The following is a 17,810-nucleotide window of genomic DNA, read 5'->3' as shown; positions in this document are numbered from 1 at the left end:
GATTTAGTGAACCATTTGCTGGTGTTTTGAGAAGCAGGTTTTCAAACTGTAAGTTCAGGTACACAGTAATAGCAATTAATTTTCCAAGTGTTTTTTTGATAAAAGACTTGTTAAACATAAACTGATGTTTCTGTTGGGAACAAATTCAGAAGTTGGAGTTATCATGTATATTTTTTTTCTCTAGATCCAAATTTTGGTCTCCTGTGGTAGTCATAAAGTACTGACATTGAAACTTTTGTTTTGAGAGCTTTCCACAGGTAAATGTTACCAAGTCCCTCAGAATTACTGAGTCAAATTCCAGTTTTGGTTTTCATGAAGGCACTCACTGTGGTGATTACTTAATCTTTTGTATGAAAAGTTCCCCTTTTAGCTACTTCTCTTGGGTGGTGTATTCTGCATGTTGGCATGAATAAAGTCTTTACCTTGCATGCTTGATTTAAGGTGTGTTAGGGACTGTCAGGGATGCCTCACTGTCCTGTCAGGCAATGCTATGAAAAACCACACGGGAGAGCTCTTTAGCCATCTGAGGATCGAATGGTGGGGATGATTTATTCACTACATTTCAATAGTTAATGTTTTCCCTAATGGCAGCTGCATTCACTGTTAATCTCTCCTCTGAGCAAGTTGAAGAAGATTTGGGTGGGAAGACAGGTAGATTTTCCTGATAGTAGAAATAATTTAGTTTACAAATTACTGTCTTTCAGTATTTGAATTAAGAATGTCTTGCATTTTAGCAGGCAAAAATGTCTCCCATTTAGACTGAGGGGTAGAGTTTATAAAGAAGCCTTTTTGTTAAGATTTTTGACAGATAGCAGGAGTAGATCATGTACAGTGGATAAAGCTGACTTTTTATTCTGAAGATCTGAAAGAAAAATATCATGAAGCACTTGTTTTGTGGAGAGCTTTTTTTTTGAAGCCATCCCATTAAAACATTAAAGTCATAAGTAAATTTTTAAAAATAATGAAGTATATTCTTATTTGAGTTTTTCTGTTAAGATAGGGTGTAAGTGCCTGTTGCCAGGAGATGCATTTAAGAAGACAGGAATTTTTTTTTCCAGTCATGTTGGTTAAATGCTGTAATACCTTAGTGTGTGGGAACAAAGTGGTAGTCAGTGGAAATGATCAGAATCTATATATGAAGAATCTGAAAAACTCATGCTATTCTGCTTGGACTAAGTTGTGGTTTGCAGATTGAGATATAAACTACAGGTAACCCTTTCAATATCAGATATATGGTGAAACAGCAATTGCCAAAGGTCTCATCTTGCTGAATGTTTTTGAGCAAGGAGTTTTTCCATAATGAGCTAAGCACTGTCAATATGCAAAGTGTTCTGAAAAAGATCCTAAATTGTGGTTTGTCTTCATAGCATTAGCACACACAGTAGATTTTGTGGTGGTTGCAAGGTGAATTCTGTTTTCCAGCTTCTTTCACTATCAAGTTATTCAATATTTCATCTTCTATTTTACTTGGTGGATTATGTATTTCATTTTGGTGTGTTTCAAGCAACAGTAAGGAGCAATTTCTCTCTTGGAACTTATATTTATACAGTGTAGACTTGCATCTTGACAGCTGTAGCAATTGAGGATTGTGATTCCATGTGAAGAACAAGTATCAAATCAATATTTTGGTGTGTGCACCCTTTTCTGATGGGAGTCACATTTTGAGTGTTCTCCTTAGGTTAGCAAATCAGAAAATGCTCCTCTCAGTTTGTGCAAGTCATCAAAACATTTCAGTGTGACATTCATTCAGCTCTTATTCAACAAAACCAGTGTGATAGGATAATTTCTCTGAGTGAACTGCTGTCTTGTAAAGGAAGATGCATGAAAGCTGAAGGTAGTGATTTTGTAAAAAAACCCCTGAGAAATATATGTTTGTTCTTTTGAGTGAGCACACAACTTTTTGTTTTATTAGCTTAATTAAATATGTAAATAAATTGAAAAAAACTAAAATGTGGGGTACACTGCTTGTGTCCTTCATGCATTCTGAAAATTCTGAGAAAAGGAAGTTTTATGCTGTATATTTGAGAGAAGATAAAGCACAGAACTGTGCCTTTCCTGCTGGTTTGTCTGTTTTTGTTCCTGTCCACCTTCCATTGTAGTAAATAAGGCTGCACCATCAGGTAACAAATCCAGAAAAATGCAGTGCTTAATGAACTTCTGTGTAGGAATTTTGAAGTGACACTGAGTTTAGGCCTAGCTTTTTTGGTTCAGTGATGCCACATGCAAGGACAATGAAATAGGTCCCAGTTTAGTCTACTAATACCCTGACCTTCCTCAAAGTGAGCATACTGTAATAATCCTAAACTTTGGGGAAACTCTTGGCATGAACTTTGTCCCACACCATCCATCCCTCCCTCCCTCCCTGCTTTGCAGAACCCTTTTGGTATTCCCGCTGTTAGCATCTAGGTGCTGTCTCTGCTCATAGCTGTAGTAAGTACATGAGTCTGAATTACACCTTGTGTAAAAGAGGGGATCAGGAAGGAGAGGCTGGAAGTCAGAAAATCCACTTCTTTCGGACTCTGTGTTTAAAAAATAGAAGATGATCTTGTTAAGCAAGTCTTCGGTGTCTTAGGAGACATAAGGAAAGGAATCCTGTGTAAGGACGTTTCCTGCATAAGGAAACACTGAACATCACATAGTCCAAAACACTGAACTTCTTCTCACATGTTGTTTCTTGGATCTTGCTGCTGTTACAGTATTTGATTTCAGTAGCGTTAGAAAGCAATTGATGGAATAATTTATGTTGGAAGGGAGTCAGATAAGGTTGCTCAGCCATGTCCTGTCAAGTGTTGAAGATCAGCCAGGGTGATTCCACAGCATTCGTACAGTCAGCATCAACATGTAGTCATTAGTTAGTGGGAGTGTTTCCTTGAGAGAGCCTCTTTTGAATGAGTAAGCCATTGAAAAGAGAAAGTATTTGACATCTGAAGGCGTTCAGCTTTTCATGCCCATTATGAAGAAATCAGAAACCAGTGACAGTGAAATCTGTCTGCTACTTTGGAAGTTCTTGTTTTGAACTAATAACTCTTATTCTTATGGTAATTAATATTTCCAGTGTGTGGAAAATGTTCTTGGTTACTGCTTTCTATTCTGTGTGGTATTTTGGGTCTGCTTGATTTTCCCACCCTCCCACTCCCAACATGGTATTTTTTTCATTCTAATTCTTGACTATGTTTTTGATAGACAAATGTTAGTAAGTTTGATGGGGAACTTCTGTGTTTCCTGAACTCATGGATGTGTTCTTTTACTGCAGACCAAAATCTACACCAACAGGACAACCCAGTGCCAACGGAGTACAGTCAGAAGGTCTAGATTATGACAGATTGAAGCAGGTATGAATATAATGCTTTGAAGAGACAATGTGGATGGATAAGGACTTGTAGCTGTCCAATATCAGTTTTTAACTGTTTTGTTAGCTATGTCCAAACTTAATGATTTCGTAATTTTTTGCAGGGCCATGGGGCTGGCAATGGTTTCTAGAGGGGTGTGGATTGTGGAGCTGAAGGATCTTCCTGAAGTGGTGTTTGGATCAATGGGCTCATCCCCAAGTGGGGAGGGAGATTCTGGTGCAAGCTCCAACTTAGTGGTTCTGAGTGGCTTTTAACTTGGTAGTTGCTTCTAGGCCACATTCCTATTTAGTGGCTGGCTCTAGATGGGGTTATGAACAGCAATCTCTTCTTGTTCCCTCTGGATTGGGTCCTGACTCAGCAGGCAGGTCTAGAATGAGTTCTGGCCTGCTGGTTGGTTCTGGAGGATGTGTGGGTTTGTTCTAGAATCTAGTTGAAGGGATGCTCCAGTTTTGTCATCTCAAGAGGATTTGTGGTACTGTTGGTGCAGCTTCCATGAATCGCTACTGCTGATAGCAGTCTGGGTGCTGTTTTTGTTTTTTCCCCTTCCTTTTTTTTGCCTGGGCTGCCTTTGTTTCTTTTCTGTGGTTCTTTCAAGTTGAAGGCACAGAAGATGAAGATCCCATCATCCCATAAAGCGCAGCTTTCCCAAGTTTCCAGCACACTCACTTTCTCTGCCTCTGTTAAGATTATTTTCTCTGGAGGCAAAATCATCTCAAACTCATTTCTACTGGAGACGTGCCAAGCTCTTACTTGCCCTTCCCAGAAACTGGTGGCCACAATCCTACTCTAAGGCTTCTTGCTGTTTGTCCAAGGGTCTTGCCTAAGACTTGGTGACCTGGGAGACCTACCTACCCTGCAGCTTTGGTGCATGCTGTGACACCAGGAATGCCTTCAGGCAGGGGAAATCTGTCCATGCAGGTGTCTTTCAGCAGCAGCTCACAAGGGACCCAGCAAGTGTGGAGCACATGGGAGTAATTGCCTGGTCAGTTGTGAACAGCATGCTGTCCCCAGCGCTGGAAAAGAAACAGCAGGAATCTTCTGGATGAGTTTCGTGCTCACTATGGATTTGGCCGGGAGGTGGCAGTCTCCTTTGCAGGAACAGACACTGCCCCCACTCTGCTTGTAAACACGCTGTCATCAAATCATCAGCTGACACCACTTGGAGGAAAGGATGAAGAAAACAGCAAGAGGGATGTGGCACTTCATTCTGCTGCCTTCATTCCCTCACATTCCACTTGGCAACTGGGACCTTGATAAACTTGATCTACCTTTTTTCTGTTTTTTATTTTGAATATTTTCCTGGCTTGTAGTGTTCATTTTTTTGCATTTCTCATCACATTTCAGCTGTAGCAAAGCTTTCGTGGTTTAAAGGAACGCTTCAAGTTTAGGGTCTTTTTTTATTTGGGAATTACATCAATTCAGGATTCTAACTTCAAAATGTCACTTCTCTCAGAAGTTCTGTGGAATTCAATTTGTAGGACTTCTGTGGAAGGTTTTTGAGGATTAACTTGGAAACTGAAGGGTGGGTTATGCTTTTTAAAAGGGTTAGGTGTTGATTGGAAGAATTGGATTGGAAGAATTCTGGATTTCCCTCTACAGAAAATTACAGGTGGCAAAACTAATCTATTCACTAATCTGCTATTTTTGTTCTGACACCACAGGACATTTTAGAAGAAATGAGGAAGGAGTTAACAAAATTAAAGGAAGAACTTATTGATGGTAGGTACCACTGTGTTTGCTGCTGCTGTTCAGCTTTAGAGCAGCTACAGGTGCTTTATAATGTGTTTCTACCCCAAGAATGATACATTGGTATAAGTAGGTTTGTTCTTAGTCTGGTGGCAAACCATTTGTGCTGGGCCTGTTCTGACTGATGTGCTTCAGTGTTTTGTCTCCCAGACATTTTGTTTTAGTAGAACCTTAACACCAAGTAGTGTCTTTTAATAGTGGTTGAAGGGATGCTGTATTTGAGTGATTTGCAGTTGTCGTTACTATCATGTGGTGGCAGGTGGGTTATTTTTAAATAATCCAGAGCTGCTGAGGTGTGTAAACTGGTAACATTCAGACCAGAATGGTGCTTACAGCTTTCATTCTTCTCTTTGATCTGTAATGTAAGAGTCAAAGGAAAGATTTCTCACAATTTTCATTTTTACAGAAGACATTTTCCTAAGTAGCCTTCTATAGTTAAGGGAAAACACTGGAAACCATTATCTTAAAGGTACAGTCAGGAATTAAAAAACTGTATAATTTACTACTTTGGTTGTAATTTTTTTAATTTTTTTTTGCTTTGTGGAATGTACCAAAATATTGAGGGGGAAAAGGTCATATTAAACTAATACCACTGTTGATAAAATGTCAAGTGTCATCAAGTGATGTTGTGGAAGGAGCTGGCTGGTTTGGGGCTACAGAGAATGTAGTACTCTTCCCTGTATTTTGGCTATGCTGTGTTGCACCACAGCCTTTTAGAATAACACAGTGCCAACAGAGCCCTGAGGCTGCACTAAAAACAAACAAAGAAAACTGAACCCACACATAAGCTCCTTGATAATCCCAATGGTAGTGATTGCCATTAGGTAAGGTCGTAGGCTTGCTGGAGATGGGAACTGAAAAGTAAGACATTGATTTTAGAGGAAAAACAGGGTAGTGCCTGGTTGATAATGACACTTGTCTGAAGCCACATGAGACTGTCTTACATACTGGTTATTCAAGTTGTAAGACTGTTGGAGCAGCGTGAAGCTTCTTTAGGGGTCAGTTGTGTGTTCTGGTTTTTCTGCCTTGACTTTGTCTGTCTGATCTGCTAACTTTCTCTCTCTTTCTCTCTAGCTATCAGGCAGGAACTCAGCAAGTCGAATACTGCATAGAAAGACTAGTACTAAGCCGATGTGACTCTTTAACTTGATATAAAACTGACTACGTTTTGTGAGCTGTTAGAAGAAAACGGAGACAGACAGACACTTGGAAGGAGGGAGAAACAACCTATTCTGAAAAGCTTCAGACACGTCACTCTGGTGATATGCTATTCCCCTCCTAGTTTGCAGCTTTTTTCTGACCTTTACAGCAGGGTGGAAGAGACTCTTAAAGTTACTGTAATGATTATGCAGAAATACCTACACCTATCAGACAAGATCACAGTGCTTTGAAGTCTACTCATGTCAAGATTAAATTGCACATGTTTCAGAATTTGTTAAGACAAAAAACAGGGAAAAGCTTGGGAAGGCTTTTCAGAGAGGTTTTCTTTATTAATGAAGGAGTTAGCAAGTTATACTGTTGTACTTCAAATGTATCTCAGGTTTGTCTTCCTATCATATCTGATATTTCCATGAATAATTTAAGAGATCAGATGTGTAGAAGTTCGGTTCACAAAACACGGAACAATTAGAAAGGCGCGCTTTTGAAGGGCAATATTTGTAAGTGATGACCTAGATGGTGATGACATACCAAGATTTTGGAATTCTATGATAGGAAGCCTCTCTAGTTAGCCTTCATGCAATTTTATAGGAAAATAAAAAAAGCAAATACAGTCCAGAGATTAAAGATGTAGATGCCTTCCTACATTGTTACGATGCTTTACCAAATCTAAGACTTCTACATAATGCGAATCAGCAGTCAAATGTAAATCATTAGTATGTTGTAGGTTTACAGTAGATTTTGGGGCTTTTTTTAGATTTATGCATGTGGACATTTTTGTAATGTAACACAACACAGCCAGCTTTTTAATTAAAAAAAAATTGCATGTCACAGAGTAGCCTTTTCATTTGTAAGGCTTAATTTATGCCCAGAAAGATGCGGGATGAGGGAGGGGGAAGGTGACACATTTTTATTACTTTCTACACTTTTTCTTCATCTTACATGCATGTGTAATAATGAGGAAAACATGACTTTTATCAGTAACCATGTTAATGGAACCAGGTACTTAATCCTTTTGTATCTTTTTTCAGTTTTCTATTTGAAATTCAGTAGTACTTCCATAATGGTTCTGAAACTCCCAGGTGAGCCAAACTCATTTCTCGGTGAGAGAAAGAACATGTAGGCATCTGAACTACTGAGGATGCCCCTGTGTAAGTGCGTTGTCCTTTACCTTTTTACCATGACTCTCTGCTTCACTCTTTTCTGAGACTCCTTTTTTGATAGTTTAGAGAAACACAACAGCAGTTACCTTAGAACAACAGAGCATCAGGTCACAGTAAATGTCCCCTTCTCCTCCTAATTTATCTGCCACTCTCCTTTCCAAAAAACTCAAACCCAACCAAACCCCTCACAGCTCCACGCAACCCAAACGCAGAAAAACAGCAATGCCATTGGTTTTGTTAAGCAATTTGAGAATCTTTTTTAGGGGAGGTGATACCTTTCTGTTTCCCAGGGTTTTCAGATCTTATGCGTGTACATTTTTTTTTTAATAGATTTTTTTTATGTGGTACAGTTCAATGATAGAAAAATTCTGTGAATTGGATCTGTAGTGCTTTGGACAAAGAACGTGGATCAGAATCTTTCCTTTTCCTTTGCACTGCCCATTTTTCCAAGCTGTAACAGTGCCATGTTTGCTTTGGGATCTGTGCTGATCCAAAAGAAAAGTTTACTTACAACTTTTGGAGAGATTAGCATTTCAGCTTACAGGTATTAGCAGCTCCGTTCATAGGAGAAATGCTTTCCATAACATACTGTCTTGAGTGCTGAACACCAAAGCAAAACAAAACAGCACTTAACACCTTTGGAAAGGCTTCAATAGGAAATTTTTCACCAATTCAAACATTGCCTATTTCTATAGGTTAAAATTCTAAGAGATGGCAGCAGTGGAAATATGATCTAACTCCATTTATTTATTTTTTTTTAAATAAAGAGAAACAACAACATTTTTTGCATGCATTCATTGGAGGCATTTAAAAATATATCCATAGTAAGCTTGTCAAGTACTGTTTATCTCAAAACAAGAGGAGGCATTTTCATCTTTGTTGATGTAACTTTTTGTTTTACACTGACTTTTTGAGCATCAAGGATGTTTACCCTTGTCAGAAATCACGTTTGATTTGTCTCTAGGAGAGTTCAGGAGTAGCATAGTGGAATAGTGTGAATGGGTACAAGTGGTCCAAAATAAAAGGCTGAACTACTAGATTGTGCAAGGAACTGGCTTATGCACTAAACGTTTTGTGCCTTGGTCTACAATTAACATGATTTCTGTTTAAAAGAAAAAGGAACAGATGTTGTCTTTTGTGCTGCTTCTACATACATACTTTCTGTAATCCCCAACTGCAGAATTGGTTCTTTCCAGAAAATCAGATTGACTTAAAGATTACTGTAGACATTTCCTGACCTACTGACAGTTGCACCGTTTCCAGAGATTTCAGTATTGAAAATGAACTGCAGAAGCTAAGATGATGTTGCTTACTGGTGACTAAGTTCTTTAAAAACCATAATGTGGTGGTTCTGTGCTTTTGTACAATGGATGTCTTAAGCTGAGGGCAGTTTAAGGGATCCTTTCTAATGCCAGGAGGGCGTTGCTTTCCTCAACACTGTGATCTGACCTGTGATAAACCTGCACTACAGACAAGTGGCTACCAAGTCAACTGCAAACCAACTGAATGTAAAAATCTTAGTGCTGGTGCTGAAATCTCTTCAGATAGTCATAATGATTTCCAGTTCGTTGTTTTAAAGTTATCGAGCATCAAGTGTCAATCAAAGACTGAAGCTGATCACTAATGAATGTTGACTTTTCATGCATTTAGGTTTACCTTCTTTTTAGTTTCTCAGTTCATTCTCTGCTATTTTTATCATATTGTGTCATTTTAAATTTCTTACATGCTAACGTTTTGTTTGAGCGAATGAAATAAAATTGCAATATATACTTGTTGCCACCATTTATTTCTGGAACTTCATAGAAAACTCTCTGAGGTTTACTACTCAAATTCCTAGAATTTTTAATGACTATGCTCATTCCTTACTCCTTGACTCCACCTCTCCTTTCTTTTTCTCCACCAGAAGGTTCAGTAGAGAACTTACAAGGAATGTAATTACAGGGATTGTAACGTTCATGAATGGTAACTGCTGTACATAAATTAAAATTAATTTTAAATGTGTGATGTGATTTACATTCTCACATGATATACACTTCAGACCCTGTATCCACGGAGAACTTGGAAGGGAGGGAGAGGGAAAGACCAAGGGGAAAATAATTGCAGTCAGTCCGACTTTTTCTCTTGCTTTCATGTTCATGACTTATTTTCAGTCCTGGTAATAAAGCAAACCTACCATGGCAGATGAAGAGAACTTTCTGTATGTTAAGGACAGTTTTGCTCAGTTTATTCTACAGCAAAATACTGAGCATAGCTGTTTAAATGTCCTTGACATCCTGAAGCTGTACTTTCCTGCTGTTGTTGTTTGGCAAACCATTGGTCCCAGTGCCACGTTTGGCACCAACATTAATGAGTTACAAAGGGGTATTTTTAATAAAATTATCACTAGATTCTAAAATGGTCTTCTGTTACTGGGTCAGTGTTGAGGGAACAAATGTAAACATTGTGATTTAAATGTCTGTCCATCAGTGTCAAGAGATGATCTACTTTTGAAAGTTCTGTATTACAAAAGCAGGAAGATGGTCTGTGGTTGACCAAACTGGTGATTGTCAGTGCTTTGCATGGGCTCTTCTGAAAATGTTTAACTGGGCTTAGTTCCAGTGCTGAATATTACCTACCAGCACATCTCTTATGTCTAGTCATACAAAGCCTGCAAAATCAAGGGATTTCCTGTGTTTTCTGTAGGTGAACAAGACTGGACTGATGGGAAGCAAAAAGAAATTTTCCCAAACTTGCTTTTTACCAAAGACTCACAATAATTTTTGGGGTTGTAAGTTTTCCAGATTGTAGGCTACAGCTGGGCAGGGGTGATGGAGAGCAGGTGGCAAGGGAAGGAGTCTGTCATATTGGTGGAATTGGGGCCAGTGTAAAGTTCTTGAAGATCAGGCTAAAGATCACTTAAATTTGTTTGTCTTAAGGGGTTATTTTTGGATATGAGGAGTATTTAATGCCATTACATGCTATCTAGGAGAGTCTTAATGGGAGAAGCAGTATATTAAATCAACTTTCACAATATAAATTCACATGTTCAAAACACTTTATCTTTTGTGTCGGCCTATATGAAAGCCTGACAGGAGTTAAGTATTTATTTTAAAACTTTGGAGATGGTCACCTAAGACTGTTGCAATTGATACATCAGGAGATGTATTCAGGTCAATTTAGGTTTAGAATCTTAATAAAAAAGGTGTAATAGAAATTGATGTAATTGTCCAAGATATGGAAGAGAAGGTGTAGTTCTGGATGTTGAGAAAGCTCAGCCAAAGCTTTTAATCACAGCACCGGTGTCTGCATGTTACATGGTGATCAGTATCTTCATTCATTGAGCGTGGGGTTCTTTGGGTGGTCGGTTGTCAGAGTGATGTTGAAAGTCAAGGAGCTTTGAAAATTACCTCTATTTTATAAGTAGATCCCAGTTGAACTCTGTGTTGTTACAGAAATACATTGTCTAACATTTGTTTTATAGGGCTTGATGTCCTGAATCCTACTCAGTGTGTATTCCTTGTCTGGTGTCCTCCTGATAAGCTGTTCGGTGGTGAAGATGTGAAACAGCTACTGCAGCTGAGCTGTGTTGCTGCTCTGCCTGTAAAGCTGTCAATTCTCTCTGAGATGCTTAATTTTGTTACTCAGTGAGGGGGACCATCTCCTTCTCTCTTCCCAACCTTTTTTAGAGCTGTTATGGGTATGACATTTTCACTTCTCTCTGTGACTTCAGGTCTCTCCTGCAACTGCTCGAGCACAGTAGAGTTGAAAGTGATCTCCCATCATCGTGCAGTGTTTACCATCTTAAATGCAATTTTTTTTTCACAAACCAGCTGGAGCCACTTAAGTCCCTTCCTGCTCTCCGAACAACTTTCAACTCAGCAATAAAATTATCTGTGCTGTGAGCATGCTGAATGGGTTTTCCTTGCAGAGTCTCTGGGAATTGCCCCACAAGCTGCTGACACAGGCAGAGGGAAACATAAACAGTAGTGAGGAAATTGGTGAAAGAAGAGAAGGTGTAAGGGAGTTCTGGAAGTGCTCGGGCTATACCTGCAGGGGAGGATGCTGCTGGAAATGAACAGGGCTGCAGGAGGTTGAAAATTCAAAACCAGGTTTTAAACTCACTCTGGATGCTGCTGGAATCCACAAATAGAGTCAGGAGAAGTGGCTTTCTAGGCAGTCTTAAGGCTGCTTGCCTATCACGGTAGGGCTAGGATGTCAGAAAGAAAATAAAAATTATTTTATCTCTGTTAAATAGTCTGCTGCTTGACTTTTTTCCCCCGGTACTGTATTGTGAAACCCACTTGACCCTGCATAGCTTGGTAAGCCCTGTGATGCTGTAGAACCATCCCCAACAGCTGATGTGTAGCCCTGAGAAGAAGGGGTGCAGACACTCATAAATGCCTCGTGATGGGGATCTAGGGGTGTCTGCCACTGCCATGAAGCCTTGTGGTTGGAGAAGTTGAGAAACAAGAGTTTTATATAGATAGCTCTAAGGCTGAGACCTTTATCTCTGCCTCAAATGCAGGCATCAAAAATGTGGCCATGTTTGCTCCCTTGGTAAGAAAAGCTCTCCTTGGCTGGTGGTCCCACAGGCTGACACATGACAGTGTAAGAAGCAGAGAGGAGTCCAAGGAGTCCAGTCCTGATGGAGCTGGTCCGTCAAAGGGCTTCATAGGGTAAGTGAAAAATCCTTTTCCTTGCTCAAAGTGCATCCTGAGAAGTCCTGGCTGATGCAGCCTGTGATGCTGGGAAAACACTGGCATTCATGAAAGATGGCACATACACTGGGTTTGTCAGCAAATCTTCAAGGATAACTGGATTGGTCTGTGTTAGTACAACACTCCTCATAGCCTGACCCAAGGACAAAGCTTTGTATTTTGCATGTAATGGAGCCTTAAACATTATTTTCTTTCAGATATTTGCCAGAGTGTTTGGATTCTCAGGTGAGAACCTTTTTATGTGCTATTCTTATCTACTTGTTGTTAGTTGTATGGGAGGGAATCTCTCAATTACAGAGCCATTTTGTGTTCCACCTCCCAAAACTGAGTTAAAGTAGGAGTTATTCACTTAAAAAACTGAAATTTGCTGTTATGTGCCTTAATGAAATGTATGTAAGGAGGGTCTGACCACCATGCCCAGAGGGAGTGGGAAAGCTGAGGAGTTCAGTCCCATCAGACACTGGAAGTTCAGGGACATCAGAGGTGCGGTGCCCAATAAGTGCTGTGTCCCCAGAGGGAGGGGACAGTGAGCTATGGATGCCCAGGTGCAGGCTTTGTCTGATAATCAGGAGGCCTTGATCCAGCAGGGAAAGGAAATCCAATGCTTGTCACCTTTCATCTTTTTTTCCCACCTGAAGTCTTCTGTTGAACAGGTTAGTAAGTGATACTCCAATTTCCAGCGCCTCTTGGTATCTCCATAACATGGCAGGTCAGTGTGTGCTCGAGACATTTTTGGAGCCATCATTGCTGAATGAGGCCCTTAAATTTGCTTTGTTGCTCTATTTCATGGGGGGAAGGGGAGGGGCAGGGAATTCCTTCAGAGATCTAAATATTCTTCTCAGATACTTTTGTGAAGCTGCGGTGACAAACTCACACTGAGTCTTCACAAGGTCACATTTCAACACAGATCTCAAACTACAGGAAAGGGGAACACAGCCTGCTTACCAGTGACAGGCAGCTTTCAAGTACTCTTTAAATAAATTATTTTTAAAAAAAGGCATTCTTTGAAGACCTTTACAAAGTAACTTTAAAGCTGGAAATGTGATGGTTATCCAATTTATTGGTTGTAAACTGAAAACATGAGGTTTTGGTTCTTTACTCGATCTGTTAGTTTGTGTCGCTTTTCAGATGGGTTTCCATCTCTTGAATCTGGTAATACTTGGTAAGCTGCTACTTAATAAGTTATCACAGAGTCAGTGAGATGCTCTGTGCTCAGGTGGGAAGGAACAGTTCTGAGCTCAGTGACCAGCCAGGCTTGGTTACCACCTGCAGTTACTGGCACAAGGTGCCTGGACCCTCATGTGAGCTCTTTGTCATGGGGTAAGAAAGCACCTCTGAAAGTCACCTGAAGATGGAGATCTCCAGAGATGAGCTTAGGGACAGAAATGGAGTAGTGCACCTTTAGGGAAAGGAGGTAGAGAAATCACAAATCCACACCAGTGGTAGGCAAGTGAGAGAACCCTAGAAGAGAGGGATTCTGACAGCCAAAACTGCAAATTCCATCCTTGAAAATACTATGAAGATGGTGGCATAGTCAAAACAATGAATGTTAATTGGACCATCTGGGTTTCATGTGTTCCCAAGCATTGTGTATGAGGAAAGTCAGGTAAGGGCAGGGCAATGAGCACTTCACAAAATACTGCAATTTCTTGCTGTATTGCTTTTCACTTACATGCTTTTATTTTTTCATTAATGGCGTAGAAACATAAGGTGAAATATATAGCCAGAATCATGCCTTTGACATATTTGACAAAAAAAGGGAGAGAAGTTCAGGTCTGAAGTGCTGCTCCTCGAGGACAGAGCCTGGTGGGGTCACATCTTGAGGTCTGAGCACTGTGCAGGATCCAGCACAGCCTGTCCCTGAAGCCTTGAGCACAACCAGGGCCTGCGCCAGCAGTGGAGTCTGCGCCTTTTCATTGCGTAATAATGACATTTCATGTATCTGCTGAAGGACAACTTCATTGCCATGAAGTCACTGGTCTTCTGGGCAAAAAAAACCCCCACAAATCCTTCAAGTGTCAGTAGGTCAGCCTGCAACCTTTAGAGCAAATAAATCATTCTCTATTTACCCTCTGTGATACTCTAAAGGCAATAGGTTTTGTGCTTCCTTTAACTGGACCCAAATTGCAAACGGTTCTCTGTATGCCCTCAACAAAAGTTGCACATCTTCAAGCCCTGAGTGTTCTCAGCTTCTCAAAAGTCAATACAAGTTTGGTCTTTTTAGTCTGAAATGTTTCCAGCCATCAGATGTAATTGTATTTATGCAACTTAGTAAACACTGCCCAGTGTTTTCTGTGCATCCATGAAAAATATGTAAGTAATAAATAAAATTTGAATTACAGGAAATGATTTTTTTTTTACTGGAGTTTGGGAATCCTGCTTCTACTACTGTCGAGGTGCTACAGAATGATGATTTTTAATTGCTTACTTCCAGTCTATATGCTCTGGAGTGGCATTCCTTTTCTGTCTGATAAGTCATGTTATCAGTGTCTCGTAACTTCACATGTGACTGCACTGTGGCAACTACAGTATGCTGTGAGTAAAGAAAGAAAAGCATCTGGCAGTATTTCTGAACGAAAACTGATTTGCTGCATAACTGAGATGAAGATACTGAATAAATAAATAGCAATTACTGACAAGTAGGTCTCATTTTTGAGCAGGGAGCTGGATAGTATTGCCAGCTGGGGCAGTTTGGATCCAGCATTTCAGGGAGGTGCAGCCATTGCAAGCACTGAGAGACTGTTGAACTCTGCTACTGAGTTTCAGTAGCACTAAATCTGCCAGAGGTAAGGGAAACACCTTTTTATGGAGAGGTTCCTCACTAATATTTCAGACATGGTTTGATGTCTGCTTTAAAGGGAATGAAAATGCTCCAATTACAAAATTGTCTCAGAGGGGCTTTTTTACATCATTGCCAAAGCTAATACTCCCAGAGGAGAACTTCATTGAATTGCTGCACAGATGTATCCCAGGCAGATTTGAGATTCTGTGCTGCAAACAGTGACATAAAAATAGTCTTTATATATTTTATGAACTGCATATAAGTTTAATGTTCCAGTTAATTTCAGGGTTTCCTCTTGAAAGTATGTTGGTTTGGAAAAGTCAGGGGAAAGCTTGTATCAAGAGTTTCTTGGTGAAAAGGTGCTATTTTGATACAGTCAGTATCAGTTTTCCTTTTGAAATAAATACTGATAATTTGGCATGAATGTAAGATGTGTAATGTTTTTCTAGCTAGAAATCAGTGAAGCACTGATTTTTTCTGATGTTGGAGAAAAGTAAATCCTTTTGTTAAAAACAAGCCATTACAGAGCACAGACCATTCTGGTTTCTGCCCTCTCTCAGGTACTTCAATTACTTTTCTCCAGCATCAGAAAAAGGAAAACTGATACTGACTGTATCAAAATAGCACCTTTTCACCAAGAAACTCTTGATACAAGCTTTTCCCTGCCTTTTTCAAACCAACATTTTCAAGAAGAAAACCTGAAATTAACTGGAACAGCGTACACAGAACTGGCCCCACCGTTTAAGTTCTGAGGTTCATCTGCCACAGCCAAGCGAGTTTGGATGGTGACAGTGGAGTCCTCAGCACTAGAACCTACAGCCCCCGGTATTCCCAGGAGGTCTCCCATCCAAGTACTAACAGGGGCTGACCCTGTTTGGCTTCTGAGATCTGATGGGATTGTGTGTCAGGGTGGCATTTAACTGCCTAATTTGGGTTATATTCAGTAGTAATTAGGTTTAAGTTCCAGAAAACCTGCTCCTCACTGGAACTTCATTTGCAATCATATATTATTGGTGTATTCATTCCCTACAACCAGTCCCACCATATCAGGATCTTCTTCAGTTATTAAAAAAAAAAAGTGATGCTGTAATGAATGAAAAAATATCTGCAGTTAAGGAGAGGGAGAAGGCAGGTATGCTGAGAAATCCCCCTGCAAAGGAAGCAGCAGGAGTAAATGGCAGAGCAGTTCCCCTCCAGATACAATGCCCAGTGTTGTGCTGTGCCATCAGAAACGTGTAAGACAGCTGGAGCCAATGAAGAGGAAAAAGAAAGTCTGTGTGAACAGTTATTAACTGTAATTAGTGTGTGTGTGTATGTTTACACTGTATTAGCTTCAGTAAAAGTAAAATGGGCTGATTAGGAGATGTTCCTGCATATGATTCCTATTTCTAAACACAGGACATTCATTCTATTTAAAATGGGAAAACTAAATACAGATCTTTCCAAGCTCTCAGGATGTAATGGAATTGATGAAATGTCAGTCTGTGTAGGATGCAGAGGCAAAAGTATCACTGACAAAGTTGGATCAAGACACAGTTAAGGAAGAAGTCATCAGTGGCAGAGACAATCTCATGAAACAGTAACTGGGCACCAATGATGAAAACGTTTGGGAGTTGAAGAAAGGTTTGTACCAGTTTGTGGAAGACTCAAGAGGAAATAAAGGGTGGTTCTGCCCTCCCTGCTGGCATGCAGCTGCTGTGACAGCAGGTACAGCTCCTCTCTGCCAAGCAGCAGGTGCTGTTCATCAGCAACATTTTCCCTCTGCACAAGCAGCCTTGGAGTAAGAGCTGGGTATTGTCTGTTTAATTCTGCTGTTTAAAATTGTGACCTTCCTGCCACTAGTCCCTCTTGACTGCTTGCACATATGTTCAAAATTCTAGTTTCTTTTTCCTGGCTGTCAGCAAAGGTAGAGTATTTCACTTCAGTTCCAATGCCTTTGGGCTTCCAGGTGGATTTTTTTAGTTCCTGTTATCCTGCAGGATCAAGTTTTACACCATCAAACACCAATAGCCAATGGGGAAAAGGTCTGCATCTGCTCCTTCAGTTCTGTCAAACATTTAGTTGGTGCAAATTAGCAATGTTTTTGCTCAAGATCATTCATTCTTTTAAGTTATTTTATGAAATGATTCTTCTATTTCCTTTGTTTTACTCCAGTGGCTGAATTGCTCTTGATCTTAGCCCCTGGCATTATGTTCTGAAAGGCAAAAATAACCATCCTTCAAATAATCACCCGGCAAAAAATATGTGTTTTACCTTCAAACAAAAATCTGACGGTGACTCCATTATATTTTTAAGGGCTGATGCAAAAACATGTTGCTAAAATGTCAAGAAAAAAGAAGAAAGAGAAGGAAATGTTGGTTCTGTGGTTTGAGTTGTGTTATTTCCTGACATGAGGCAACAATGTTCATTTCCCATAACATACAGTTAATCTAAGTTCACAGAAAACTGCCTTGTGGCCCAGCTACTAATACTGCCAACTTGTTCAGAATAGAGATGTACAAGTGCTCCCATCCTATGGCCAGTGGGGTTTGAGGCTGGTTGGGCAAAAAGGCTTTGGGGAGTTAGTAAAGTGAGAGTTGTTGCTGACATGAGCCCGGAAATACTAGCTGAATGCTGGTACTAACACCCAGTGGTGTGTGTTGGGAGGCTGGTACTAACACCCAGTGATGTGTGTTGGGGGGCTGCTGCATCCTCGGCACGTTGCTGCAGACCAGATGCCATCTCCATGTACCTGAGAGTCGGCTCTGTCTGCACAGAGATAGAGAAGTAACTCAGGAGTGGTGTGAAGACATCCTCTTTTCCCAGGTGTGATGAAGAAATCATCTTGGGAACAGAAGGTCAGGAGTGTTAATTGCCAAGGGCACTGCTGGTAGCCCTAAGGCAACTACAGCTTCAGGAGGGATTGACACCACCT

The 17,810-nt window shown here is 40.2% G+C and overlaps 1 protein-coding gene across 5 annotated transcripts in view; it reads left to right on the top strand.

The window, feature by feature from the left end:
• ENAH (ENAH actin regulator) overlaps positions 1–9,203 on the top strand; it is a 128,979-nt gene extending 119,776 nt beyond the window's left edge. For all 5 annotated transcript variants that reach the window (XM_071579566.1, XM_071579558.1, XM_071579538.1 and 2 more), the window contains 3 exons: positions 3,254–3,332; positions 5,012–5,069; positions 6,171–9,203. In XM_071579566.1, the coding sequence (XP_071435667.1) occupies positions 3,254–3,332; positions 5,012–5,069; positions 6,171–6,208 (175 nt within the window). In that variant the 3' untranslated portion in view covers positions 6,209–9,203. The remainder of the gene's footprint in view (positions 1–3,253; positions 3,333–5,011; positions 5,070–6,170) is intronic.
• Positions 9,204–17,810: the final 8,607 nt, after the last annotated feature.

This window comes from Pithys albifrons, chromosome 2 (genome assembly GCF_047495875.1).
Source record: "Pithys albifrons albifrons isolate INPA30051 chromosome 2, PitAlb_v1, whole genome shotgun sequence".
NCBI classification, from domain to species: domain Eukaryota; kingdom Metazoa; phylum Chordata; class Aves; order Passeriformes; family Thamnophilidae; genus Pithys; species Pithys albifrons.
The sequence above is the reverse complement of the archived record's forward strand: the minus strand, read 5'-3'. Positions and strand labels throughout refer to the sequence as shown.